This window comes from Hypomesus nipponensis, chromosome 5 (assembly GCF_054491055.1).
Source record: "Hypomesus nipponensis isolate SF chromosome 5, ASM5449105v1, whole genome shotgun sequence".
Lineage (NCBI taxonomy): Eukaryota > Metazoa > Chordata > Actinopteri > Osmeriformes > Osmeridae > Hypomesus > Hypomesus nipponensis.
This window is the reverse complement of record NC_140365.1, coordinates 13,623,939-13,650,895: the sequence shown is the minus strand read 5'-3', so window position 1 is coordinate 13,650,895 and position 26,957 is coordinate 13,623,939. Positions and strand designations below refer to the sequence as shown.

The following is a 26,957-nucleotide window of genomic DNA, read 5'->3' as shown; positions in this document are numbered from 1 at the left end:
GTCTGTCCGTGCGTCTTTGTACGGATACCCTTTGGCTGTGATTGGTCCATATTAAGAACCGCTTGCGTCAGGGGCGGGGTTGCCGTGACCAACAAGAGAACAGAATCCTTTGACCGCCATTGTTGTACGTTTTTACTATTCATATTTCAGCTAAACAGTACATGTAAATCAGCATCTGAATTAAAATGGGACAAGAAATGGGCAGTGTAGTTGCTAAGAATGTGCTTATTTTATTGATGAAGCGGCTAATTTGTAAATTTGCTCCAACTTTTCGATAACCTAGCGAGCATTGCAGTGCAGCGCCATCTACTGTTCTAGCGGTTAATTGCTTTCAGCACGCAGAGCCGTCGGAGTAGTATAAATTCAACCAATCCGTCCGACTCCATGTGCGTCTGTCCGTTAACGGAGACGCAGAAGTATAAATCGGCCTTTAGTCCCATTTACACACAACAGTGACACTAAACTATTATCGAAAACTAATTTGAGACAATATAAAGATGGAAAACCAGGCTTGTTATGTTATTTCCTAATTATAAACTGGGCGCAGCAGCGTGTTTAGTTCTGGTACTCTTTACTCAATAACAGTGTTATAACTCTTTATTCAATAACCATCCTAACACATGTGGTCACTCATCTCCGGTCTACTGGTCTACCCCCTAGATTCTCCAATGTTCCTTGTCACGTGACCTCTCAGATCCAATCAACACATCTCCCTTCCTTTAGAAGTTAAGCATTTTCTTTCTAAACAAATGCATTCAAAACAAGTAACTGCATTATCACATAACAAATAAACCACATTTGTTTATGTTATACTTTAGCTTAAACACAAGCATCAAACTTTGTTTTCTCAGTATAAAATATTCAAAACCAAACATAAATTATACTGCCATAACCACAGCTATAAACATTCACTTATTGACTTTTCCCCCTCTTCTTCTTATTTTTTTTTTAAACATCTTTTTCTCCCCCCATAGTCCATAACTCCTTCAGCAGGATTCTATCAGTCTCTCAGGTGGTTTAACCATCCTGCTGGGTCTGTTTTTCACAGCTGGTGAACTGGGTACAGTTTGACCAGAGTCAGTAGTGTTTAGGGAACTCGGACAGTCTTTGTTGCCCGTAGTGGTGTTTATCACCTCCGGTGGCTCTGTGACAGTCTCTGAGCTGTTGGTTTGTAGACGGATGTCCACTCAATTTCTCCTCAGGGCTGATCCTCGATCTGTCTGGATGAGGCAGAACGAGGTGCAACCTCCTGTTGTACAAGTCCCTGCTGTGTCCACATTCCTCTTCCGGCGAAATATCCTCGTCTGACACCATGTTATGTTTTTTCCTTATTATAAACCGAGCGCAGCAGCATGTTTAGTTCTGGTACTCTTTACTCAATAACAGTGTTATAACTCTTTATTCAATAACCATCCTAACACATGTGGTCACTCATCTCCGGTCTACAGGTCTACCCCCTAGATTCTCCAATGTTCCTTGTCACGTCACCTCTCAGATCCAATCAACACAAGGCTAAGAAACGTAAACGTAATTACCTTCACTAGACAACCTTTTACCAATTGGAAAAACGGCTATATTTGTTTGTTTCAAGCTCCAAAAACAATTTTCGCTGAAATCAGCCCAAAAAATTCGCTCGCGCGCAACGCGCCCTCGCATTACCCATGGAAGTCCCTAACTAGCATCACACCAGGCACATAATTTGCATACATTAGCAGGGGGGGGAGAGAAAGTGTCCCGCATTTGGGGTTGAGGGAGTTGGCACCCTATAGGGTTGCCAATAACTTATCACTATAGTGATATGTCGGATTTTTTTTCTTCTAATTTCGGCAGTTGGCTACTGTAACCATGGCAGTCAAGACAGTCAGAGGGCGGCGGAGACCAATGGAAGACGCAGAACTGTAGGCAAAGCTGTATATTTATATTTCTATGTTCCGTTGATCTCTCTTTTCTGTGTTCTTTTAAGAGCTTGATGACATCAACATCCAATCTGATAATAAAAGATCGTTAATTTGAATTGTGTCTCTTCATTACCCACACACAGTAAATCCAAGTTGACAAGTTAACAGTTTTTACACCTAGCTACAACTTTCTTATATCAAAGACAAAACCAAAACTCAAAATCAAACAGTTATCTTGTCAACCTCATAAAAGTTATTTGAAGTCTTTCATGACAGGGTTTTCAAAATTACCTTGGGAGTCCAAAGCCAGGCTCTTCTCCTCCATTGATCCAGCAAAAAATTTAGAATTTAAAACTGAATTCATTAGGAGACGTACAAATTCTCGAATCGGCCCGCCATCGTCGACAGCGCCCTCACCAGTCCCACAACTGTCCACAAACACAACACTCAGTCGGCGGGACGGGTTGAAGGATCTTCTGGTCATAGCCCTCAGGGTGGTTTCCAGGACCTTTGACCTGACCACATTTATTTGGTTTGCAATAGGGCCATCATTGTTGAGATCAACTTTGTCCCTCAGAGCTTCTAATACATCAAAGACATTTTGAAAATAAATTACTAGAATTTAGCTTGACTGACCAGAAGAATAGTCAATAGAGAACAGCTACGCCATTACTTAATTCAACTTTAAGACTTAAAGAGTTTAAGACTGGTACTGGAAAAGGTGTAGAGCATGGTGTTGACACCTCTGGAACGGTGAAAGCCTCAGTTGTTAACAGCAGCGGGTCATGCGCCTGTTTACAAAAATATATTTATTTTTGGGATACTATACATTTAAACTTAAACGATAACATATTTTTAAATGGAAAATTATCCAGCAATTACCTCCTCTCTGTCTTCTTCAAAGGACCCCTGAAATTGGGCGTCTTGATCCTCAATGATTGCACTCTCCTCATCACTTTCCTCTCTGTTTTCATTATTTTCCTAAATCTATAATGACATACATAACATTGGCTGCCTAGAAATTACAGATTGAGACTGAGGGAGTTGAAAACAAATTTGTGTTATGGTTTACCAAATCTGAATCCATATTCATGTCATTTTCATTTGGCTGTGAAAGACAAACATGTAATGTTTTAGACACTACTCTGTCACTATCCTCTCCAATATGTTCAGTAAAGTATATAATACAATTAAGTTTAGTCATTGTATATCAATTGTTCTTTTGCTGCTATACATTTAGCAGTATCCAGCATGGGGCAGTATAGATGGAGACGCACTAGGGACAACTATGGAAGAGAGACAGGCAGAAAAAGCCAGGAGCCTGACCCAGAGTCATTGAAAAAGAGTGTTGCTACATACAATGTTCTCGCCCACATAATGGTGACTCATAATTGTGATTCATGTATATTTCATATAAATAATTACCTTGTCTGAGTCCTCACTGTAACTGTCTATCTCCACCTGTATACGGCAACACACAAGAATATTTCATTGAGCAGCACGGTCTTTTTACATAAAATAATTAATAAAAATATGTTTTTTTACTTACTCTTGGTCTCAAGTATAAGGCAGACCGGCCCAACACACCACTGTCTCGAATCTCCCTTGGTGTCCTCTCTGTGAGTTTGACAACCACTCTGTGGCGATTGACCTTACAGAGATCAAATGGGGTCTCTCTAAGTTTTGGGTAAACCCCTTTGAGAAACTCGATGAATTACTCTTCATTTAAGTTTTTGGGGATGTCCACTTTGGTGATTTTTTCAGCTGATATATAATAAAGGCACATTATTTTTTTTATTTGTTTTATCTTGTAAAATAAATAAATAAAAACATTACATAGTTGGTCATTCTTACCTTTCTGACTGTAATGTTGCATTGGCTCCATCATAAGACACAATCTCATTACATACGAGGCAGACCTTTGATTGGAAGAAATTACACTATTATTAAGGAAATCTTACATTATCACATTTTACAATGTTCTAATTTGACATATAATAATGTACACTGTATGCATAAAAAGTGATTAATTTCAGTGTCTCACACCATTGTGGAGTCTTTGGAGACAGAACTTCTTTCCATAATAAAAAAAAAGATTAAAGACACAGAAAAGTTTATTCATTAGGGTTCCTCTGGGAGGTGGAAATCTATTGTTTTGTTAGTATTATTATTATTAGGGTTCCTCAAGTCAAGTCAATTTTATTGATCCCACAAGCGGAAATGTGTTTATTGACAGGTACTGAAACACATTCAATCCATCATGAAATACTACGTACATGTCCTCCGGTAGGAGGACAAAATGTTGAGTTTGTATGAATAGACAGAGTAATAGCTTTGGGACAAAGTTTAAGCAGCTGAAATTAAGTCATGTCTTAACCTTCGACAATGTTCATTGCTATAATATTTTGCCATGTTGCGGAGGAACCCGCATTGCTGTTTGCAGCTATATTAATACTTATTTCTTCCACTATAATTGATGCAAACACATGCATGTGTCCAATAAGGGGAAGCTTTATTTGATTTACCAAATTGTATATGAAAACATATATATTAAAAAAATAAAAAGCATGAGCTTGATTTCAAGTTTTAAAAAAAGTAATTACAAATACATAACTCAATGGATATGATCATATATCTGCAACAGATGTAAAATGTACAAATAACTACTGAATTGTGACGTCTTTATGATTTTTGAAGTTTTTGAAGGGGTTGAAACTCACCTGCCACTGCATGTTGCCACATGCCCAGCTAGGTGGCTGAGGGCAATTTGAGTATTGCAGTTTCTGCAAGTCTCTTTTATGATGTCTTGACCCTTTAATTACAAATACACTGACATGTCTCTTGGCATAACATGGTAAAAATATTTTGTTACAAGTGGATTGGTGTGTTAAACATACATCATTAAAATCTTACCGAATGATGTGGAGGCCTCTTGTCTCACTATTGGGAGACTGGCCTGAAGGGGAACTACATAGGCAACTACCCTGTTTAGACCACTGGTCTCTTTCAAATATTGGACTGTATAGCCTTCTGGTGGCATTGGTATGTCAACCAGCTGGCGGCCCCTGTAGGACCTTATCGATTTAAAACCACCAGCTCCTTTGAGTGGGGGAAATGTGTCAATAATTTTGGCAATTAACTAATTTCCATTAGATTTTTCACTGAGTTTGATGTTCTTTTTGCCTAAACCAGTCATAATTAGGCTGGCACTAGCCTCTGTGGTGGGAACTGAATCCGTGTCTGGTGAGGAACAACAATAAAATGTGTGTTCCCAAATTGACATCTACATTAAACGTCTATGCTAAAGACGTTACTGGTCTGGGTGTTTAAAGGCTACAGTAGGCTATTAGGCTAACTGGTCAGATGTTCTTGAGACAATCTTACAGCGTCTATGTAGATATCTATTCCAAACACATCACTGGTCAGGAACGGGTTGATATTGTCCCTCAGATGGGCCTCAATTTGTTCTTTCAAAGTAGTTGGAGCAGCTGGCACATTAACCTGTTGCTGGTCATCGGGTTGACTAACAGGTCCATCCCAGTCGATGCCCCAATTAGCATCCTCAATCTGTAAAAAAAACAAAAAAACGTATATTTAATGAATAGTTTACTTGTTTGTAAAACATTCAAGGAAATGTTAGCAGGGTGTCTGGCAGAAGTATCCACTGTAATTCAAGTCCCGTACTTTGTCTGTTATATTGTCTGATATCTTTTGAATTACATACCTGCTCTGGAGTCTGCAATTCATCCAACAGCTGTCCTGCTACCCACAGCTGTTGAGGTGATCGGTGAACCTCAGAAGACAGAGGATGATGGTTCCAGGTCTGGATGAACAGTTGGAGGTGCCAATTGATCCTGGGAAGCATTACATAATGCAGGCAGATAACATGTAGGTCTTCATCAGGATCCAACATGCCATTTTCCTCCAGGTGTCTGAAGGCTGCGTAATAGTTATTAACTACAACACACCAGAGATCACGCCATAACCTGTTGGGATCAAAAGTACATTGCACAACAATGTACTATGTATTATATTTACATCCAAAATAACAACAACAACACAAATAAATGTATGAAGAATGTGATTGTTCAAAAACCATAAAAGTATAAATAAAGACCAATAGGCTCAATATACAAGATGTTTCATGAGTTGTTAAGTTGGAAAAATAAATGAAATGACAGAATAAAACCATGAAAATAACAACTGACAATGAATGCGAAATCTATTCCGCCAATATTCGCCAATTATTCATACAAGAATTCTCTGAACTATTATCACTATGTGCAGTGCCGCCGCTAGCCATTTTGGTGCCCTACGCATAATTCCTTTATGATGCCCCCCCCCCCCACCACCACAGCTGCCCTGTCAATGCATTCTGTGTTTGATATGATGCTAGTTACGTTGTTAATGCGAGCGCGCAATGCGTGCGAGCAACATTTTGGGGCCTTTATTTGAGTGCATAATAGTTTTAGGAGCATAAACAAAATATGTAAAATAAACAGCCGTTTTTCAATTAGTATAACCTTGTCTAGTGAAGGTGATGTATTTTTGTCTCTTAATTTTTCAGCCCCACCCTTACGTTTCTTAGCATGGTTTTCCAAATTAATTATAAACATTTAAAACTGAAAGCATGCAGCCAAGGAGCTCTGCACCTTTATTACTCATTTAAAAACTATTTGATCAATCGAATATAAAAGCATCATAGAATGTACAGTGAAGTAACATCTAGCTGGCGTCAGTTATTTCAAATACAGATAGATAACATATTTGAGTGTGCTAAAATTAGCAATAACGTCAGCTAGTTCGAGGTGTATGCATAGGTTAACTATAAGTTAGCAGCACATTTCCCGTATTTAACAATAATTAAACATGGACTTACCTGAAAGTGATGCACGGGCATCATCTCGCAGTTTATTTCTTTTTCTGCCCCTGACTCCTGTTGTCTTTTTGAGGCCATTTTCGAAAAGTTTACCTAGCCTACTGTCAAAATTCGTCAGGCCACTGAGGTAGGAAAGGTACCCACGGCGAGCTTGGAAAGTTTAGTGTGTATTTGTTTTTTTGTGGGGTGGGGGGACCGTCGTAACATTTTTTGAGCAATTAAGTATATATCTTGTTTTGCCTGTTTTGTGATTTACATTCCTAAAAGGTGCGTAATATTTATATAGGCCTACTGAAATAATATCGGCATTATAATTATAATAACTATGATGATTTTTCAGTTGGCAAATTTTTGGTGCCCCCTCATGACTTGGCGCCCTACGCACAGCGCGTAGTGCGCGTTATGGGAGCGGCGGCACTGACTATGTGTCACTAGATATGACAAAGTAGTTTTAAACGGAGACTTAAATATCCAAGTAAATAAAAAAGCCGACCCAAGAACTATTGAGCTCTTAAATCTCCTAGACAGTCTCAATCTAACTCAACACATAACAGACCCAACACACCGGCACGGAAACACACTAGATCTAGTGGTAACAACTGGACTAAATATCAATAATATCTCAATAACTTATCTACCCCTCTCAGACCATCATTGTATACTTTTTAATGTGGAAATTATCCCAACAAAAAACACAAAATAATTCTTAGTCCAAAGAAGATATTTAGACGATACAGCTATGATGAAATTTTCTGAACAATTTGCTCTATATGAACCAACTAATCAGGTTTGCTCTCTGAATGAAATGGTAGAGAACCTCAATGATGCACTATTATCAGTGTTAGACTCTGTTGCACCACTGAAAACCAAAAAGAAGTCCACAAGCAGAACCTCCCCATGGCTGAGAAATAAAAATGTTAGTGAAACAAAAAGTAAATGCCGTGCAGCAGAGAGAAAATGGAGGAAAACAAATATCACTATCCACTACAATATCTATAAATATACACTAACCACCTACAACAAAACCATCCATCTAGCGAGGAGAGAATATTTCTCCAACATTATTACAGAAAATGCCAGAAACTCCAGAGTTCTTTTCTCCACCATTGACCAGCTGCTAAACACTGTCCCTACCCCCCCGCCATCCTCAGCAGTTAAATGTGAAGAGCTTGCTTTGTTTTTCAAGAACAAAATAACTTTAATCAGAGCTAGTACTAGTAATGGTGGAGTCGAAACTGACATTAGTAAATTCTGCAACATAACCATGAGCACATTTACCTGTATCACACTTAGTGAACTTTCAAATATTGTCAGTGAATCTAACTCCACAACCTCAGATATTGATCCTATACCCACAACATTCTTTAAGCAAGTGTTTGATAGTGTCTCAGGTCCGGTGCTAGAGATTATAAACACATCCCTTAGAACTGGCGTCTTCCCAGATGCCTTCAAAACAGCTGTTGTAAAGCCCCTATTAAAGAAACCCAAATTGGATAACAGTCTACTTGCAAATTACAGACCAATATCAAACCTTCCATTTATTAGCAAAGTACTGGAAAAGATAGTTTCAGTCCAACTAAATTCTTTTCTTGAAGAAAATAACATTCTGGAAGTCTCACAGTCAGGTTTCAGGAAATATCAGAGTACTGAAACTGCTCTCACCAAAATAATTAGCGACCTCAGACTAAACTCTGATGCAAATAAAGTCTCTATCCTTATCCTTTTAGATCTCAGTGCAGCATTTGATACCATTGATCACAACATCCTAATCAACAGACTGGAAAAGCTTATTGGGTTCACGGATAGTGTATTGAACTGGATGAAATCATATATCACAGGAAGGAAGTTTTATGTTAGTTTAGGAGACCATAGGTCTAAGAAACATAAGAACTGCTACGGGTTTGCTCAAGGAAGCTGCCTAGGTCCATTACTTTTCTCTCTTTATGTGTTACCACTCGGTGACATAATCAGAGAACATAACATGAATTTCCATAACTATGCGGACGACACACAACTATATATATCCACTGAACTCAACGATGCAACGGCCATCAATTCCATTACCAGCTGCCTGTTGGCAATATACAAATGGATGAATGATACATTTCTTAAATTAAATGAAGACAAATCTGAAGTCCTACTATGTGGCCCCAAATCCAAAAGAGAGATGCTTACTAAGAATCTAGGAAGTTTAACCCCCTGGCTTAAACCAGAGGTGACAAGTCTCGGTGTAATCCTGGACTCGGATTTGAATTTCAACTCTCACATTAATAAAGTGACCAAAACTGCTTTCTTTCACCTGAGGAATATAGCAAAGGTACGACAATTCATAGACCAAAATGATGCAGAGACGTTAATTCATGCTTTTAAATCCAGCCGGCTGGACTACTGTAACGCACTTTCTTATACAGTAAGTACAGGGACATTCTCCCCAAGGCATGTAGGGTGAAGTGCCTTGCCCAAGGACACAACGTCATGTGCACCACCCGGGAATCGAACTGACAACCTTCAGATTACTAGCCCGATGCTCTACCCGCTCAGCCACCTGACTCCCCCGTTCTGGATTCTCCAGCATATACCTGGCCACCTCCACGTTTTCACTCCCTTTGTCACTGCGGACGCATCGTGGCAAACCATGATTCTGGACTGCCTCCAGAAAGCAATCAAGGACTGTTGATGCCATGTTGTTGTTGGCAGCTCTAAGGAAAACTATCTTCCTGCTAAACCCATCAATTCCTCCATGGATGACCATTCTCCATCTGAAATTAACAAAGTAATGTCCCCAAATAATTATAAACTTGCCTTTATAGGATTGATACAAAAATATGTAAAATAATCACATAATCACAACGAAAATCCAATTGTCATTTTATGGATAATGTCAGTCTTACCGTATAAGTTTATGGTAGCCATCAATGTGCCACAGGAACAATGGGCCTGGAACTGAGTATGGACGCCTGGGAATTACATTCAACCGAAGTCCACGCAATACCGTCCCAACTGGATCAACACATCTGAGTGCTTAACGAACCCGCGTTGCTGGACTCTTGTTGAAAAATCAAATATAACATATGATCAAAAAAAATACTCGGAAACTGCACACTTGGTTTCTTAATGTAGGCTACTGCATTTTGACCTCCATCGACATGTCATAATTACGCCTACCTTATCCCAATAGATTTCAGATGTCCGGTGACAACATTATAACCCGTGTTGGGGCAAATGGCAATGAAGTCGGATACAATTTTCTTTAAATCCTCATCGCTGATGTCCGTGTATGTCTGCCTTACAGAAAGCCCATACTCTGTCATTCTCCTTCTGATGGTTCTGACGCTCAAACAAAAGATCTCTGAAATATCTCGAACTGTCATCTGTAGTTCAAGCAAATATTCAAGTTGCTGTTTTGTTACCAACATATAATTGGTCGGGCCTTGAGTACGACGCCAAACAAAGTAATTCCTATCCAATTCCAGCACCGCTGTATTTAACTTTGTGAAAATCGCCTCTTCATTTGGCAAGGTGTGTGTTACTGCGAATCTGGATAATACATGAATTAGACTCTCGAAACGGTAGTAAAAATGATCTGTGTCCGTGTCCCGGTGCGTTTGATTAAGTTCTATGCTCAGTGCATCAAGTGACTGCATTAGGTATTCCCGGAATTCCTCCGAAATATCCATTTTCTGAAAACACCAACTGGTAATGCGTTAGATCAGAATTGACTGTATCACTTGAACAGTGTCCCTGAAATGCAAAACACACCCAGTAATATGAGTACATCCCCAAATGAAAACACTGCCCCCGAATAAGAGTCAATTCCCCCAAATAGGCTGACTTGCCCACCTTCCCCCAATACAAAGAGTCTCCCAAATACGAAATTAGATCCTGTATCCAGTGAAACAACCCGGCAAGTCCCCCACCACCACCCCCACCCCACCCCCCCACCTATACCAGGGCAGTTCAATGTAGACAAGGGTAAAATGGCCTATGGTGATTACACAAAAAGGCATCAACCAATAAATGAAACCACATCACTGCAAATTACAATTACCACACACAACCACTGCTGTTGATACTCTGAAATACAGTGCAAACTAGGCCCCAGCTATGTACTAGAACCCACTGGCTCTCCAAAAGGATAGGTATACATTTCCCACAAAAAGTGCCCCCCTACTCAGAAGCCCTGGGTTTATGCTGCGGGCCAACCTGAGCTCGTAGCTTGTGGACCTGGGACTAAGCACCTCCCTATGCAAGTGGATCTTCAACTTCCTGACGGGGAGGACACAGGTGGTGAGAATAGGTGACCGCACCTAATCCACACTAATCACCAACACAGGCACCCCCCAGGGCTGTGTGCTGGAGCTCCTTGTTCACTTATGACTGCGGCAAAGCACAGCTCCAACCTCCTTGTTAAGTTTGCTGACAACACAACCATTGTGGACCTCATCTCTGACAGTGACGAGTCAGCCTACAGAGAGGAGGTTGATACCCTGACATCATGGTGCCAGGACAATAACCTCTCAATGTCAGTAAAACTAAGGAGATTATCATGGACTACAGGAGGCGGAGGAGGAGGAGCATGCTGCTTCAGGTCAGCTGCAATCAGGTCAGCTGCGTCAGGTTCCTCGAGGTGAACATCAGCAATGATCTCACCTGGTCTGTTCACACGGTAGTTAAAGCTGCCCGGAAACGCCTGTTCTTCCTGAGGAGACTGAAGAAGTTTGGCATGGACTCAGTCATCCTCACTAACTTTTACAGATGCACAATAGAGAGCATACTGACTGGTTGCATTACAGTGTGGTATGGGAGATGCACAGACAGGGGCCGCAAGGCCCTACATAGTGTGGTCAGGTCTGGTGAGTTCATCATCGGCAGGAAGCTTCCAGCCCTACAGAACACCTACCACACACAATGCTTTAGGAAAGCTGACTGTTACCACCCATCTTTCAGTCATTTTTCCCTGTTGCCTTCAGGTGGGCAATACTGAAGCATTCTGTCTCGTACACGTAGACTGGAGAATAGTTTCTTTCCATGGGCCATCAGGCTTCTGAATGGACACTGATACACTCTCACCACTTTCTCACTAACCACTTTACACACTGTCACTTTCAGCTACTGGTTGTATTATCAGCAATATTGCACTAATTGTTACCCCACTTTTCTTTAGGTTAGTATAGGTTTAAACAGTTAGTATAGGTTATTATGTGTATTACAGGTTTAGTATACTGTATTGTATATTATTTTGTATATTTAGGAGTTTTTATTTTCTTATCATAGATGTAATCTATGTTCAGAGTACTTATATGTTATGCCAGGTTGCTTTGCGTTGTCTTGTCCTAAGAATTTCAGGGCCCAGTCTGACCTTCTGTTGTTCTGTGCACCTGAAAATAAAAGACTTGAACTGGAACTCAGCTAAAAATCAGACTAAATGGTAGAACAGTGGTGAAAACCAATCCTATGGACAAAAAACAACTTAAAATACATGAAATGGGATTACATTTTAAAACCAGCACATACAACTCATATTCACCTCTTGTTTGTCAGGGACACATAAAAAGGCATTTTCTTGATAGTGACTTAGGACTCCAGCAAATACTATTGTTCAAACATTGAAAGCAGACACAAGGACAAGCAACTTTAAATGCCAAAACATAGTTTATTATCAAAATAATAGGATAATAGGATTGTGTTATGGGCAACAACGACTCACCCTGTAAGAAATCAAAAGGACATAAGTGCTCGTTCATTCAACTTTCGACCTATAATCCATGTTGAACATGCAAAAACTACAATCAAATCGGAGATTTCTCAACGACAATCAAGCGAAAAAGACAAATGTAGCCGTTTAGCTTCATAGACTCCCATTCAACATGCACTCGCTCGCGATCACCCCCAGTGGAATGCTGGTGGAACTGCAGCCAAATTCGGTACAATGGGGCTTAATCGGGAGTGGCAAGGCTCTCCTTAAACCAAGCCCCCACCCCTCGGCTTGAAGCAACGGCCCCGGTGGATGTAAGTGGTATTGCATTACGGTTAGGTTTCCGACTCTTCCGGTCATTTTTATTCTATTAACTCCATTCAACATTTACAAAACTATCTCCCCCAATAATTTTTGTTGGATTCTCGAACCTGGCTCATACTACTAGCTTTTTCATAGAATACATTTTCCCGATTTTTGCTAAGTTTGAGACCAATCCGAAATGGGTAAACTAGCACCCCATTTATTTGCTTACGTCAATAAAAGTTGCCTGCAAATGTGCTTGCGGATACTAACAATGCACGAGCACAAAAGTTCACATTGGTCGATAGCCGATTTACATGGCGCTGAATGAGCCATAGACTTACATTGAATGAGCACAGGGAGAAATGGCTTGAGTTGCCTGCCTTGTTGTAGCAAGTTTAGCAAATCGTTGTCACACATACATGAAATGTTGTTAATAGGCTATAGTTTATTCCCGTTATTTTAAAACGGATTTGATTTTTCGTAAACGTTCATGACATGATGGCAAATATAGGATGACATATATTATGTTAAGCGCGAGCATAGATTGTTGACATATATCTGGAGCAAAGACGAAGATTAATACTTTAACTGTTAACCACAATAGGAAATGATATATATTTAAATAATATTAGTCTTGCCTTCAGAAGCTTTTGTTAAACACACCCATTATTATTATTTTTTTGATCGTGCCAGACGATCAAAGGTCCTCAGTGATATATGTTTCACCCCCACTTACATCTGATGGTAACGTCTTGTAGCCTATGGTTCTATGAGTATGCCCCTTTCAAAGGCAAATGTTCAAACAAGTATATTTTAGACACACTTCTCAAGCTTTTATTTATTACATTATTAACACGTCTTGTTAGATCACGTTATATCCATTAATAGACGTTCGGTTTTCTAGGTTGAACATATAAAACACAGGTCGCATTTCGACACTGATGTGAAATTGAAGGCAGTGTGAATTTCGTGGCATTTCGTTTGAATATAAAGTTGACAGTAAGCTATGGTAAGTCTGCATTATGGAAGATTTCGGTTACCAAAATAACTCATTTCTTTGCCTGGCGAGAACAATGACGGAGCTGTTCATGTTAACAGTTTATTTCATCCGATACAATGCGTTGGAAATCATACTCATATCACGAAGAAAAAAAGCAACATATGTGATGAGTTCCATCTAGAATAGCCCTATATTTAGCCCTAGAGCCCATTTCTAAAAAACAAGTAGAAGGAATACTATACAGTGACAGAATACATTTCCGTTAAGTTTGCATCATGTCTCTGATTCTTATCGGACTTTCTGCCCATAGATTCTGCCTTAGCTCACACGCTCGTAACCATATAAATCTATGCTCGCGACTGGTTGTCGCAAAGTATGACGTGTAGAGCTAGTTGCAAGCGTGCACGAGATCTCGGAGCTAGGGAAAAAAAGAGCCACTGTTTAAAGCTAGACCGGAAGACACGGAAGTGGAAATATGGCCGCGCCCGGTCTCACGCTCTCGCTTGCCTCACTGCGCCACTGAGCACTTTTCATAGAAATGAATGGGGACGCCCACTTGGAAGACAAAAGTAGCTTACTCTAGTTATATTAACTCTATGCCTTAAACAGGCTCTGACTTGGGGGTGGAGCTGACCGTCGCTTTTAAAACACGTCATTAACAACGTCAAATACACGGTGGCAGTTGAAAAAGCCAAACACTCAAATTAGATGTGGATACTGCGCTAACATTGTTTCTTAATGCGTAAAGGTAACGTTTCCTAGTCTACTGTTGAGATCACAAATACAATTCATGTAAAAACAGACTGCGTGTCCATAAACTATAGCTCTACAGTAGTTTGGATAGCATAAGGAAGGAACATTTGATAACTTACCTTTTAGCAAGCTACTAGGCTAGCTGGTACTGTAGCTAGTCTAAGTTAGTAATGTACAGTAGTAACTAGCAAATAGTGTTGAAGATACTAGCTAACTACATGTTAGTCAAGTATTCTATACTCTTTGGTAGTAGCAGCGTACATTAACTTCCGGTGGGGTTTGTTGTCCACCAAAATGAGTCTTTATGATCTTTCAGTAAAGAACCCCGCTTCAGTATCGGTTAGTGTGAGGAATGGTCCAAGCAAACATGCTGATAGAAATAAAGTGTTGGCTGAAAGAAACCAGGCTGTCATACCTGTCGGTGCATGGGTGGAAAGTGGACACGACAATACAAGTCCAGACCACAACCATCCAGCTGTAAGTGCTTGCATCGAACGCTTTCATCTAGTTTGTATGCGAACATGTAATGAATTCAGTTAACCATTTCACACAAATAATGACCAACTACTAATGCATGTTTTAAAATATTTTTTCAAGGTCCGTGCAATTTTAACTGATGCGCTACAGGTAGAAGTACTGCGACAAAAAGAACAAAATCTGCAACGGTTTCAGGACCGAGTGCGTCGCCGTGTGGCACAACAAGCACAAATACTCAAGAGGAGGCAATTGCAGAAGTCATGCGAATCGGTGACTACTTTAGGGCTGTTCTAGGATGACTAATCACTTCACAATATACAAAAATCATATAACAAGTCATTTGTAGTATGTTTTTTTGTTCAACAACCAAACAGTTTAACTGTTTGTGCATCCATAGCTTAACAACATAAGCGTGACCAAACTTAACCAAGTCACTTTATTGTTTGTTCTTCAAGGTGGAGCGAGAGGGCAGAGTTCTGCAACAATCAAGTGATGCAGCCCAATGCCTCACCCCCAGAAAAAAATGTTTTCCTTCTTTCCCTCCTGGGGAGTTGGCTATCTGTAGTCCCAACTCGCGTTGGGTCGAAGCAAGCCGCCGCAAGTACAGCGAGAGAGAGTACGGCACACAACTAGCAGATCTGCGCAAAAATCAGGTGGCGAGAACATGTTACATTTAGTCATTTAGCAGACGCTCTTATCCAGTGCGACTTACAGTAAGTAAAGGGACATTCCCCAGAGGCAAGAGGGGTGAAGTCAAGTTCCTTGCCCAAGGACACAATGTCATTTGGCACAGCTAGGAATTGAACCAGCAACCTTCTGATTACTAGCCCGATTCCCTAACTGCTCAGCCACCTGACTCCCTCCCCCAATCAACTGTACTTGTTTGTTGTGAGGGAAATAATCAACTCTTTTCAATTTTCTATATCTTGAGACCTAGTCTGTAATGTCTTTCTTGTAATAGTGTAGCCGGTGTGAATTGGTGAAACTCACTCCTCAGGTATGTAATGGGCCACCCGCGTCAACGAATAGCTAGCTTTTCTTTGGCATAGCTGGTAGTGGTTGCGCTTTGGAAGTCAGAGGTGGTGAGTTTGACTCCTGGTCGGAGCGGCCAGATACCTCTGACGGAGCTTGCAAAGACCACGTCCGTTACATACCCGTCACAATAGCATGTCTGACACCATGTCTAAATACATGTACATTACTGAAATGTAAAAAATAATTGTATACACATCTAATGCAATTATAAGAATGGGTTGACTACATCAGGGGTGCACAATTAGAATTGAAAGAGGTCCATTGACCAACATTGTAGCCCTGTGAGGGGGGGGGGGGTTTCTGATAGGTGGCATTTTACTCTGTATAACTTGAGACAGCGCTATCAACTCAGCAGAAAACTTCCCTCCGTGTGCCTGCGCCTCGTCTATTAATTTTATAGAGCGGGACAAGTTATCCCTTACTTTCCTGCGTGAGAAATAAAAGGTGTGGCGTTTGAGATCTGTATTGACTTTTGAACACGCTATTGTACAACTTCTCTCGCTTCAGCTTTTATTTCTCTTACTGTCTCTCTCTTAACGTGTATTGTAAACATTAGCTCTGAATTTCGTGAGGTTATTTAAATAACGCCTGTTTGGGACTTTCCCAGCTGCACCAAGCCAGTGCAGTATGTATTCATTGAAAGTAACGGTTGCTTCATCAGTATTTAATTTAACAATTTTTTCTGAGAAATGTATCTAGGGCCAGATAGAACCTTGACGGACCGAGTTCGGCCAATTGTGTACCCCTGGACTACATAGCCTGCCTCAAATGGAAAACATACTAAATGCTTACTAACGGTTTGGTCTGTCTGTATTATTAAATTTATTTTAAGTTGAGTCATGTCATGAGAGAAGTGAGACACAGACTGGCCGCCTGTCAGACAGTCAGTGATGGGGAAGTGATGTCAGAGCTTCCAGGAGGACTGTGGAAAGTCTCTCCGACCAGAGATGTGAGTGAGCCGCAGCATCCTCATTTCAAACATTTCAAGAACACTTTAAATTGAGATTCTCCCCTTGTTGTAGGCTGAATTCTCATATTTTCCTTCTCAATGGACAGAAGCCTGTTTCCAGTTTCATGAGAGATGCAGGGGAAGAAAAGGAGGAAAAGGAACAAGAAGAGGAAAGAGAAGAAGAAGATGAAGATATTCCTCTGACTGGGCAGCATGACTGCCCTCTTTTTCAACAGAACGTTGATCCCTGCGAGGGCCAAGTAAACAAAACGGTCACTTTTGACAGTAATTCGGTAATCCATTCACCAATAATTGCACTCACTTCATCCAAATGTTTTCCCCATTTTAATTGCACTGGTTCCCTAATGCTCGGAAACAATAGTCATGTCTAAAACATTTTCATGAAATAATTCTTCTTGGCAGACAGTGTTCTGTGTCTAACATTAAGACAACACTGACATAAGACAATTGCTAACATAAACAACACTAACATAAAGACTAAGCTGGACAACAGCCTCCCTTCTTGCTGCTCTATACAAGTGTTTATGTTGGTCGTTTTTGTTTTTACAGGTGTGTGAGAGGCTGTTGAAAGAGCCCTACCCTTCCGGTCCTAGCCTTGGGTTCAGCACAGATTACAGGGCGACACAGGTTCTCTGGCCACAAGACGACCAGGAGGAACTAAAAAGACAGGTAATCTTAGTCTTTGCTTTCTTGGTAGTATCTAACACAAGAAAAGAATGGACCAAATTGTGTCAGGTTTTTTCAATTGTCCTAGCAACAGGTCTGATTACCTCTAGTATTAAAGACAAACTATATTAAATTACAGCTCTAGCCCCCACCCCTCGTCCTATTTGAACTCTATGTTGCACAGTAAGAGGTTACTGTGCCTCATATTTGTCAACAGAGGTGATAAAGACAACCCAATTGCATCCAGATAATACATAGTTACCGGTACAATTCACCAACATTTTCATAATTTTTTTTGTGACCATGGTCATATGTTATTTAAATGTCTCCCAATTTGATTTGAATCCTGGCACTGACACATTTTCATGGTCATGCCTCGTAGCGTCAGTCTCAGTTTCTGATGTATCGGCGCCTCTTTATGGACAATGAAAGAGAGCAGGTGAAGGAGCACCAGCGACACAGGAAACACCTGAAGAGAATTGCCAGGTGCAGAAACACAGCCACATATTCTTGTTTTCCTGTCTCCTTAAATTCTGTCAGATCTCTAACCTTTTCTTCTGTCTATTTCTATTTATCAAGATTAAAAGATTGTGTGAAATGCATAGGTATTATGTTGCATAAATTGTGCAATACATTGCATGTAAAAATACAATGTCTTCCACAATAGGATCAAAGCAGAAAAAGAAAAGATAAGACTTGAAGAAGAGCAGAAAATGGAGAAGATGCGGCAGCTGAAAGATGACCGATTAGAAATGGCCAAAAGGGAGTTTCTAATCCTGGAGCGTCTGAGGCTGGATGAAGAGGAGAGGGCAGAAGCCAAGCAGAGACAAGAGAGGGCCAGGAAAACCAGAGAGGCCACCAGGTAGCTTTCTAAGCACTTTTACCATTACATCCACATACACTTTTCAGGAAAGTCAAATTGTAAAGCAGAGTAACACAAAGTTATGAACACAGGATTTGTATCTTTACAACATCTTGTTCTGGTCAACAGTGTTACAGTTAATTACTGACTAATGTCTATATTACTAGCAGTGCCGGTCCTAGCACATTTGGCGCCCTAGGCGAGGTGCACATTCGGTGCCCTAGGCAAGATGCACATTCGGTGTTCATACGGACCGGCACTGCTAGTCGAGGTGCAAATCGAGGTGTCTTTAAAAACAAGAACACACTGCAGGTGACAAAATGCACGGTGTGCTGTACCGACCATCATTGTCCCCCAACCGTCGTGGTTGTGCCTAACCTTAACCTCGACCGCTGCTACGACTCCTGGCCTTAAACTAATCCTAACCTCAACCGTCGTTGTGACGCCTAAACTCAACCGGGCCTCCCAAGCTGCAGCCGTAGAATGGATTTTTAGTTTGTAGTCTAGCAACAAACAAAAAAAAAACACGTACACCAAAGTAGGAAGGAGAAATAGCGGACCAGACAAGCTTTTATTTTGAAAAGTAGAAGCATGAGCCATACACTGCAATATGCAAATGTCCAACTAGTCATCGGTTGCCATCGGTTGATCTCCAATGGCGCCGACGATGGCAGCCGCTGTAGCTAGGTGCGCTCTGTTTTGTCTGTTAATTCAGTGGTCCGCCAAGATTACCGGGGTTTTCTAACAAGAGACTTCACTTAACATCAGGACTACAACTCCTGTGGATTTATTTCCGACTTTTCTGCTTCCAGCGGCAGATGTAGTGGGAAGTATAGTCAAAGCCACCCTCGGCTTTGTCCTAGCAGCGAAGCATCGTAGGAGAGGTAAACGGGCCGGTGCTTTGGTGAGACTTCGTCGGCGTGGAGTGCGCACAGCGTTACCGGGGATATTTCTCTCCAACTTTCGTTCGCTGAGCAACAAACTGGACAAACTTCAGCTACTGGTGTGGATAAACAGAGACTTTCGTTTATCTTCCGTTTTGTGCTTTACATTTACATTTAGTCATTTAGCAGACGCTCTTATCCATAGCGACTTACAGTAAGTACAGGAACATTCCCCCCGAGGCAAGTAGGGTGAAGTGCCTTGCCAAGGACACAACATAACTTGGCACGACGGGGATCGATCCGGCAACCTTCTGATTACAAGCCCAAATCCCTCACCGCTCAGCCATCTGCTCCCTACGCTTTACGGAGACATGGATGAGTTAACTGATCCCAGACTCTGCGCTACAGCTAGCAGGTTTCAAACTGCTGAGAGCGGATTGTGACTCCCTGCTTTCTGGCAAAACGAAAGGCAGTGGTATTTGTTTTTTTATTAACAGTGGCTGGTGTAAAGATGTCAGTGATTCTGCAGTACTGATCTGGATTTTTTTTTAATCAACTGTAAACCTTTTTACTCGCCACGTGAGTTTGCTTCATTCATACTGGTCGGCGTCTACATGCCGCCTCAGGCTAGTTCCAACGAGGCTCAACGTGTGCTCGCCAACCAGATATTGAGTGTGGAGCATGAAAATCCAGATTCCTTGGTTATTGTGCTAGGTGACTCTAACAAAGGCAATCTCACTCAAGAACTCCCCAAATACAGACAATTCATCAAATGCCCTACCAGAGAAGAGAACACTTTGGATCACTGCTACTCTACTATCAGTAAAGCATACCATGCGGTTCCCCGAGCAGCACTGGGTCACTCAGACCACGCCATGGTCCACCTGATTCCTGCATACAGGCAGCGCTGTAAGCCTGCTGTGAGGACATCGAAACAGGGGACCAGTGAGGCTATGGAGGAACTGCGGGCGTGCTTGGACTGTACTAACTGGGACATGCTCATGACTGCTACCAATAGTCTGGATGAGCTCACGGAGGCTGTGACATCATATATCAGCTTCTGTGAGAACTGCTGTATACCAACATGCACCAGGGTGAGCTACAACAACGACAAACCCTGGTTTACAGCTAAACTCAGAAGGCTGAGGCTGGACAAAGAGGCCGCGTTTAGGAATGGGGACAGGGACAGATTCAAGGAGTCGAAGAACAGGTTTAGCAAGGCGGTGAGAGAGGCTAAACGACTGTACTCGGAGAGACTATAACATCAATTGTCTTCTAACGAATCTGCTTCTGTCTGGAGAGGCCTCAGGCAGATCACCAACTTCAAGCCCAGAGCCCCCCACTCCACTAACGACTCCCGCCTGGCCAACGACCTGAATGAGTTCTACTGTAGATTTGAAAGATAATTGGACAGTCCTGAACAACCCCTTTCCACCCGTAAGGCCTCCCCCCTCCCCCCCCTCTACAGTGACGACCCTCTCCATTTAGGAGAGACAAGTGAACAAACACAAGAACTGCGCTGACCAGCTGTCTCCGGTGTTTACCTACATCTTCAACACCTCCCTGGAGACATGCCATGTGCCAGCCTGTCTCAAGTCCTCCACTATCATCCCTGTGCCCAAAAAGCCCAGGCCAACTGGACATAATGACTACAGACCCGTCGCCCTGACCTCTGTGGTAATGAAGTCTTTTGAGCGCCTGGTGCTGGCACACCTTAAATCCATCACAGACCATCTACTGGACCCCCTGCAGTTTGCCTACAGAGCCAACAGGTCTGTGGACGACGCAGTTAATATGGCCCTCCACTACACCCTACAGCACCTGGACTCCCCAGCATCCTATGCCAGGATCCGGTTTGTGGACTTCAGCTCTGCCTTTAATACCGTCATCCCCGCCCTGCTTCAGGACAAGCTCTCCCAGCTGAACGTGCCTGATTCCACCTGCAGGTGGATCACAGACTTCCTGTCTGACAGGAAGCAGTGCGTTAAGCTGGAAACACAAGTCTCTGATTCCCGGTCCATCAGCACCGGATCTCCCCAGGGCTGAATCCTTTCTCCTCTGCTCTTCTCCCTGTACACCAACAGCTACACCTCCAGTCATCCGTCCGTCAAACTCCTGAAGTTTGCGGACGACACCACCCTCATTGGGCTCATCTCTGGTGGAGACGAGTCTGACTATAGGTGGGAAGCGGACAACCTGGTGACCTGGTGCAGCAAGAACAACCTACAGCTCAATGCTCTCAAGACAGTGGAGATGGTTGTGGATTTCAGGAAGAACACAGCCCCACTCACCTCCATCACCCTGTGTGACTCCCCAGTCAACACTGTGGAGTCCTTCCGCTTCCTGGGCACTATCCTCTCCCAGGACCTCAAGTGGGAACTGAACATCAGCTCCCTCACCAAGAAAGCACAACAGAGGATGTACTTCCTGCGGCAGCTGAAGAAATTCAACCTGCCAAAGACAATGATGGTGCACTTCTACACAGCCATTGAGTCCATCCTCACCTCCTCCATCATCATCTGGTACGCTGCTGCCAAGGACAAGAGCAGGCTGCAGCTTATCATCCGCACTGTGGAAAAGGTGATTGGCTGCAATATGCCTTCCCTCGAGGACCTGCACACCTCGAGGACCGAGGCAAGCAAAGAAGATTGCGGAGCACTCCACCCACCCGGGATGCGGTCCATCAGGACCAAAACCTCACGCCACACAAACAGTTTCTTCCCTTCCGCTGTTGGCCTCCTCAACAAGGCCAAGAGTTCACACTGACTTTAATGACTTCATGTCTTAAAACAATTTGCATTTTGCATTACATTCAAGTCCTGTAATATTTGTATTTATATTGTAAATTGGCAACTTATATTTTATTTTATGGCTTATCGCTTTTATTTAATTGTATATTTAATTTTAATTTTATTCCACTTAGTATTGCTAGTTTATGTATCCTTAGTATAGTTAGACCACATATTTAAATGTAAGATTCCTATAAGATTCCTGTAAGATTCCACCAACACGTTTTCCGACGTGGAGGCAGAGTCTGGGGACATCGGGGGGGGCCCTCCTATCTCTGGGGCCGAGGTCGCCGAGGTGGTTGAAAAGCTCCGCGGTGGCAGGGCCCCTGGGGTGGACGAGGTCCGCCCGGAGTTCCTTAAGGCTCTGGATGTTGTAGGGCTGTCTTGGTTGACACGACTCTGCAACATCGCGTGGACATCGGGGACAGTGCCTCTGGACTGGCAGACCGGGGTGGTGGTTCCCCTCTTTAAAAAGGGGGACCGGAGGGTGTGCTCCAACTTTAGGGGGATCACACTCCTCAGCCTCCCTGGGAAAGTCTATTCGGGGGTCCTGGAGAGGAGGGTCCGCCGGATTGTCGAACCTCGGATTCAGGAGGAGCAATGTGGTTTTCGTCCTGGCCGTGGAACAGTGGACCAGCTCTATACCCTCCGCGGAGTCCTGGAGGGTACATGGGAGTTCGCCCAACCAGTCTACACATGTTTTGTGGATTTGGAAAAGGCGTTCGACCGTGTCCCTCGGGGGCTCATGTGGGGGGTGCTCCGAGAGTACGGGGTACCGGATTCCCTGATCGGGGCTGTCCGGTCCCTGTACGACCGGTGCCAGAGTTTGGTCCGCATTGCCGGTAGTAAGTCGAACTTGTTTCCGGTGAGGGTTGGACTCCGCCAGGGCTGCCCTATGTCACCGATTCTGTTCATTACCTATATGGACAGGATTTCTAGGCGCAGCCAGGGTGTTGAGGGGGTCCGGTTTGGTGACCTCAGGATCGGGTCGCTGCTTTTTGCAGATGATGTGGTCCTGTTGGCTTCATCGGGCCGTGACCTTCAGCTCTCACTGGAGCGGTTCGCAACCGAATGTGAAGCGGCTGGGATGCGAATCAGCACCTCCAAATCTGAGGCCATGGTTATCGACCGGAAAAGGGTGGAGTGCCATCTCCGGGTCGGGGAGGAGATCCTGAACCAAGTGGAGGAGTTCAAGTATCTCGGGGTCTTGTTCACGAGTGAGGGAAGAATGGAGCGCGAGGTCGACAGGCGGATCGGTGCGGCGTCCGCAGTGATGCGGGCTCTGCATCGGTCCGTCGTGGTGAAGAAGGAGCTGAGTCGAAAGGCGAAGCTCTCTATTTACCAGTCGATCTACGTTCCTACCCTCACCTATGGTCACGAACTATGGGTAGTGACCGAAAGAACGAGATCGCGAATACAAGCGGCCGAAATGAGCTTTCTCCGCAGGGTGTCCGGGCTCTCCCTTAGAGATAGGGTGAGAAGCTCGGTCATCCGGGAGGGGCTCAGAGTAGAACCGCTGCTCCTCCGCGTCGAGAGGAGCCAGCTGAGGTGGCTCGGGCATCTGATTAGGATGCCTCCTGGACGCCTCCCTGGTGAGGTGTTCCGGGCACGTCCCACTGGGAAGAGGCCCCGGGGAAGACCCAGGACACGCTGGAGGGACTATGTCACTCGGCTGGCCTGGGAACGCCTCGGGGTCCCCCAGGAAGAGGTGGTGGAAGTGGCCGGGGAGAGGGAAGCCTGGGCCTCCCTGCTTAGGTCGTTGCCCCCGCGACCCGATCCCCGGACAAGCGGAAGATGACGAGACGAGACGAGACGAGATTCCTATATGTTTATTGTATGCACCTTCCTGCCAAAGCAAATTCCTTGTCTGTGCAAACTGTCATGGCGAATAAATTCCCTTCTTCGTCTGTGATTACTTGTAAATCTTACACAATCAGTTATGGTTAGAAAATAATTGCTGAGATCAGAGCCTGTGGTTTGGTTTGAACAACAAGCGATCCGTTCGCATGCATGCATACAAACATAAATGTGAGTGTCCCCATCCCACTGTGTAAATGTTTTTGTTGTTTTTTTTATCAAGTCTTTGTGTGGTTTGATAGGTACATTGAGGCTCTGCGGGCCCAGATGAAAGAGAGGATTGTCCAGGAGAAAGTAGAGCTCCCCCATCTGTGTTGGTGTGGAGACAGCTTCTGGGACTCCCACCCTGATACCTGTGCCAACAACTGTGTATTCTACAACAATCCGAAAGGTACAAACTCTGCAAATATTGCTTTTCAGATCCCATTCAGACTATTGCCCCATGTTGTTTCAACATGCAGTCAAGTTTACGCGTTCATTTCACCCTGTGGTTTGTCACGCTTCAATGTTAAAACATATTTTGTAGCACACCCTCAGAGTTCATTAACATGACTATGACAAGCTACTGACCTTTAGAATGACCTTAACTTCATGCAAACATGTATAGATGATTTTCTTAGAATAGTGCTCCACCAGTTAACCCAAGCCTATCCAAAAGTTTTAGGCTGAATCCCAATACTCCCCCTTCCCCTTAGTTTTGCGCGTTCCCGTGAGAGCTAGTGGTGTCCTAATAGTCTTAGCCCTAGTTCAAAAAGAGTAAGGGGTATACACCCCTTAAAACCAAGTAAGATCGGGAGTTTACTTGAAACCTAGGGCTATGTGATTACTGCGCGACTGGCAACAATGGCAGCCAGATCATCCAGAGTCCGATAAATGTAATATTTTCGACTTAATTAATTGATAAAAAATCATGACAATCTTTTTTTGTGTTATACACAGTCCTGAACATATATATTTGCAACCATTTTCCTAATCGAAACGTTTCTAAAAATCGCTAGTTTGGTACGCTAATGTTACAGTGCTGAATTGTACAACAGTCCCGCATTTCTTTGACTAGCATGTCTACAGTTTTAAGTAAACTCCATTAGCAGCAAATTGTGTTTAATATCAGTGCATAACACTACTTGCCTTGGAGATATCAATACGTGCTAGATGACGTACCTGTAACCAAGTGGCGTCCCATTTCTTAGGGATATGTAGCCCTTACCCCTCACTTTCGAGGGCCAAGGGCTAGGGGTTAACTAAGGGCTAAGGGGTAAGGGGGAGTATTGGGATTCGGCCCGAGTCTAGAAAAATCCCTGTAAAAGCGAAATGTTGATTGTGGGTTTGAAAGAAGGGGTGATGGTGATTTTGTGTTTTTGTGGTCTAGCCTATGTCCAGGCTCTCCAGTCCGCGTTGTGGAGCTGTGATCTAAAAGACGGGACAAATATCCTTCAACACAAGGGTTCAGCTCACAGGATTGCCTCCATACATGTGCTCTCCCCCAGGAAGTGAGCAGAAAACAATAGGAAGTCATCCCACCAGAACCCGAAAGCAGACCTTTATAAATCATTTTTTGTTTAGTTTCATGTTCCTCATTAATAATGACCTTAAGTTTACCATTAATGTTTGTAGAGGGATGTTATTCATGCTGTGTGATTTAATCATACTTTTTTCTTCTGTTTTGAAGGGGCATCCTTTTTTTATCATGTATTTCATGCTCAGGTACACTCATCGGTTGTGTAAAATCACAGCATGTTGATGAATATTGTACACTTAAAAATGTATCTGATTATCTCTGCTATTTGTGCTATTTCAAAAGACAGAAAGTGTCTGAGTATTTAGAAAAGCGCTATATAAAAATACATTATTGATATTATTATTATTGCAAGTTAAGTAATTTGTTTATTTTTTGGGCAGTACAAAAACTTCTGTCTTGAGTTGGAGCACACAAGCATCATCAGTGCATATTTATAATTGCACTAAATGCATAAAAATACATTTGATTAAGTTTGACATTGTTGCCAGAAAATACTAAATATTTGTTATTATTACACTTCACAGGTACATGGTTGATTAAAGTTTTAATTGATCATCACTTTTTAAAAGGTTTTCCTTTGTCCCCTTCAGGCCATTTTGTGTTGTTTGATTTGAAGGATATTTACATTTAGTCATTTAGCAGACGCTCTTATCCAGAGCGACTTACAGTAAGTACAGGGACATTCCCCCGAGGCAAGTAGGGTGAAGTGCCTTGCCTAAGGACACAACGTCATTTGGTGTGGCCCGGGAATCGAACTGGCGACCTTCAGATTACTAGCCCGATTCCCTAACCGCTCAGCCACCTGACTCCCATATTCATTCAAAATGCAAGATTTATATAACATAGATCGCTCTCTTGACATGCTCCATTGGAAAAATAAATATGCCAGGTGTAAAAATGGGGAAATGGTGAATAGTCCAGGCCACTGTCTATTCTTGCCATTTTCTATAATATCACTCATTGACTCATATTACTTATGATGATGACATGTTTCCCATTGGTTTGTTGGATTGTGGGTGATATAGTTTCTGTCCAAACAACTTCAAATTAATTAATATAAAAGAGAATAAAAGCATCCATCTTGGATATATCTTATTTCAAAGGCATGTGAATTTGAGATTAATTTGCCACAAATGTCAGTGAACCATGCTCAGCTAGTAACGACACACCATAAAGATGTACAGAACACTTTGTTGGAACATGTTTCAATAACTTATTCGGTAGTTAAAATGCAATTTTAATAGGTACGTGTGTTGCTTTATGTGCAGGTCCAGTAGTTGTAGAGTTAATAGGTGCGTTCGACTTCATGCAGCGCCGGTGTCGCCTGCAGCCGCCTGCAGCCCGGCTGACTTGAAGCAGCCAATGGC

General features: G+C 42.7%; 1 protein-coding gene, 1 long non-coding RNA gene and 1 pseudogene across 3 annotated transcripts; 1 reads left to right on the top strand and 2 right to left on the bottom strand.

Annotated features, from left to right (window-relative positions):
* Positions 1 to 2,585: 2,585 nt before the first annotated feature.
* On the bottom strand, positions 2,586 to 3,354 carry LOC146288773 (uncharacterized). The gene is made up of 4 exons (XR_014755117.1): positions 3,324 to 3,354; positions 2,971 to 3,006; positions 2,781 to 2,885; positions 2,586 to 2,689 (listed from the first exon to the last, which is right to left on the bottom strand). It is a non-coding gene; the product is annotated as an uncharacterized LOC146288773 (long non-coding RNA).
* A 1,895-nt stretch (positions 3,355 to 5,249) lies between these two features.
* On the bottom strand, positions 5,250 to 10,193 carry LOC146288772 (uncharacterized; annotated as a pseudogene).
* Positions 10,194 to 14,370: 4,177 nt separating this feature from the next.
* Positions 14,371 to 26,066, top strand: ccdc15 (coiled-coil domain containing 15). 2 transcript variants are annotated; one of them, XM_084698607.1, is made up of 11 exons: positions 14,371 to 14,526; positions 14,848 to 15,008; positions 15,129 to 15,278; positions 15,464 to 15,661; positions 16,876 to 16,992; positions 17,100 to 17,285; positions 17,563 to 17,682; positions 18,062 to 18,165; positions 18,347 to 18,541; positions 24,314 to 24,462; positions 25,441 to 26,066. In XM_084698607.1, exons 1-11 carry the CDS (start codon positions 14,517 to 14,519, stop codon positions 25,563 to 25,565), a joined length of 1,515 nt encoding a protein of 504 aa, XP_084554733.1. In that variant the 5' UTR covers positions 14,371 to 14,516; the 3' UTR covers positions 25,566 to 26,066. The 2 variants fall into 2 exon arrangements, with proteins under 2 accessions (XP_084554733.1, XP_084554732.1); XM_084698606.1 differs by lacking the exon at positions 14,371 to 14,526 and having other exon boundaries at positions 14,552 to 15,008.
* Positions 26,067 to 26,957: the final 891 nt, after the last annotated feature.